Genomic DNA, 2,394 nt, shown 5'->3' on the forward strand with positions numbered 1-2,394 from the left:
ATACATCTTTACAGATATTATAACTTATAAAGGGTATGAAACTATAACTCATTTGCCACATCTTACAGAAAACATAGTTCGATTTGCTTCAGTCGTCAAAGAGAAATGAGGATCTTTGTAGAGCATGTCAGGAATCCCTTGCCTCCAAGTTCTGTCCATAGTGTTTACACATTCATATAAAGTTCCAAGAGCATCCAATAAGTGCTAAACTTGGAAGAGTCAGACCCATGACATGCTTTAAAGCAATCCACATTTTTATGTGACCACTTAGCCAAATTGAATGAGGTTTTCTGCAAAACAGAGCTTAGATGTCATATCTTAAGATCCTGAAGTAGCATTTAGATAGTTTAATCATATTGGAAGTTATCAATGCGAAAATCCGATTGTAATGTGTGTGTGTGTTTTTTTTTTGTTTTTTTTTTTTGGGGGGGGGGTGACATACTGTACTGCTAATCAAAATTGGGCTGTCTTCATTCTTTTTTGGTCTTTTCCTTCCTCTTACGAAAACAATATCCGACGATATGTTTTACCACGAGATAGCACAAGGATATACACATAACTGTGACCTCTGCAACATCAAGCGAATAAATCTGAAAGAAAGACATGTTGGGTGCTTGGACGCAAGTGGTCACCACCATGCTCGATCACGTGCTCAATCCAAAACGCGGCGGTATCGGCGGGGCTCATCGGTCGGTCTCGAAAGATGGCAGACAGACGATTAGCGTTATTCTGGTATTTGGGATTGGTCAATACCTCGTTGACCTGCTCGTATATGTATTCTGAACTAAGCCTTCTTTTGTCGATTCTGATTCCAAAACCACCACTTACTGCCCTCACTGCTACATCGTCCTGGTCCCCCGCCAGGGGCATGAGAATAAGTGGAACCGCGTGGTAAAGAGCCTCGTAGAAACCGTTGTTGCCGCCATGATAAAGGAGCGCGCGCGTCTTGGGATGCCCAAGGAGATCGTTGAGTGGTAGCCATGGTAACATCATCATGTTATTTGGTAGTTCATATGATGGAGGTTCTTTCAAGTGGAGGATAACTTTCTGCGGTATGCGAGAGAAGGCGTCCACGAACATTTTGATGATGTGTGGACGTGATAACGTGATCGACGCGTAGTACGAACCTAGAGAGTACAGCACTACTCCGTGATCGCCGGAACTCTGCATGAACTCCTCCAAGTCCTTATCGAGTGGTTTCGCGGGTCCCGAGGTCAGGCCACCGACAGGAATCACGTTGGGCATCAGTGGGAAGGGAAACTCGACGGAGAAGTCGGAGTTCATGAGGTAAAGATCCACATATTTACCAATTCTGCGGCGAAGATACGGATCGAGGTCATACTTTTTCACTAACCCAGGCATCGCTCCGGACATGGCCAAAGCCACAGGATCGGGCGTGTCAAAGAGAAGCAGGCAAATGAGATAAATCATCGTGTTCTTGAACCTCTCAGAGAACGACATCGACGAAGAAAGTTTTGAGGCAGGCAACGGTTGGTAGGAAGGCATAAACGGCGAGCCTGCTTCCTCGAATATATACGGCAGTGGTGTCATAGGCGCCACAATCGTGACTGAAATATTTTTGGTGTCGGTGTACTTGGCAAGGTACGCTTTTACGTACACTCCGCAAAGCCAGGTAACGTCTATCACATAGCCATCATATTCACGCAGACGACTAAGGAGTTCGTGGTCTTCAAATAAATCTTCACATGCAGCATGATAGAAGGATGTAAAAAATTCTCGCATCAGGTTGATCTCATTCCATTTCGAATCCGAAAACCCAAGATCACCGAGATTATCCCTGTAATACGTTGTGATGTTTTCCTTCAGTCCCGCTGAGCGAAATAGCTCGAAGTGGAAGAGGTCTGGATTGGCAACTGAATTTCTGGCATTTGGCAGGAAGCTTTCGGGAACGAGAAATGTTACGTTGTGACCTCTTTGTAAGAGGCTCTTAGCGATGGGAATACAGGTCAGAAAATGGCTGCCGTCAGCGAACACTGCTGAAATAAGAATGTTGGCCGCTTCTCCGCCACGTAAGGAGAAAAGAAGGAAAGCAATGCTCATTGCAATCCGTCGATTCAATGCAAAGTTCATGATTCTGCGAATTTATCTCAGTGTGTATTATGCATTCATACCCTTCCGAAGCAGTTGCGCATTCACAGTAAATTCGAATCTTCGACACGTTTACAGCGACCGCACTCTAAAGTGTGTAGACCTGCTCCCGTGCATGAACATAATGCCATTATGATACAATGAGACAACAATCACATAACAAACAAAAAATGTGGGGCCCTGTATTGCTTCGCCCTAGTGGACTTTGAGAAAAGAATTTATACCAATATGAACTTGGAAGTGCTTGCTTATCAGCCATTATTGACAGGGACAGAACTCTTGCAG

At 44.6% G+C, this 2,394-nt stretch overlaps 1 protein-coding gene across 1 annotated transcript; it reads right to left on the minus strand.

Moving 5' to 3' along the window:
* Positions 1–470: 470 nt before the first annotated feature.
* Positions 471–2,091, minus strand: LOC139726306 (UDP-glucuronosyltransferase 2C1-like). Its single transcript, XM_071637374.1, is given in 2 exon segments — positions 471–609; positions 611–2,091. Coding segments are annotated over 2 exon segments (1,620 nt in total).
* Positions 2,092–2,394: the final 303 nt, after the last annotated feature.

This window comes from Diadema antillarum, unplaced genomic scaffold, assembly GCF_040938485.1.
Source record: "Diadema antillarum isolate AM-2024a unplaced genomic scaffold, OU_Dant_1.0 seq00000082_RagTag, whole genome shotgun sequence".
Classification (NCBI taxonomy): domain Eukaryota; kingdom Metazoa; phylum Echinodermata; class Echinoidea; order Diadematoida; family Diadematidae; genus Diadema; species Diadema antillarum.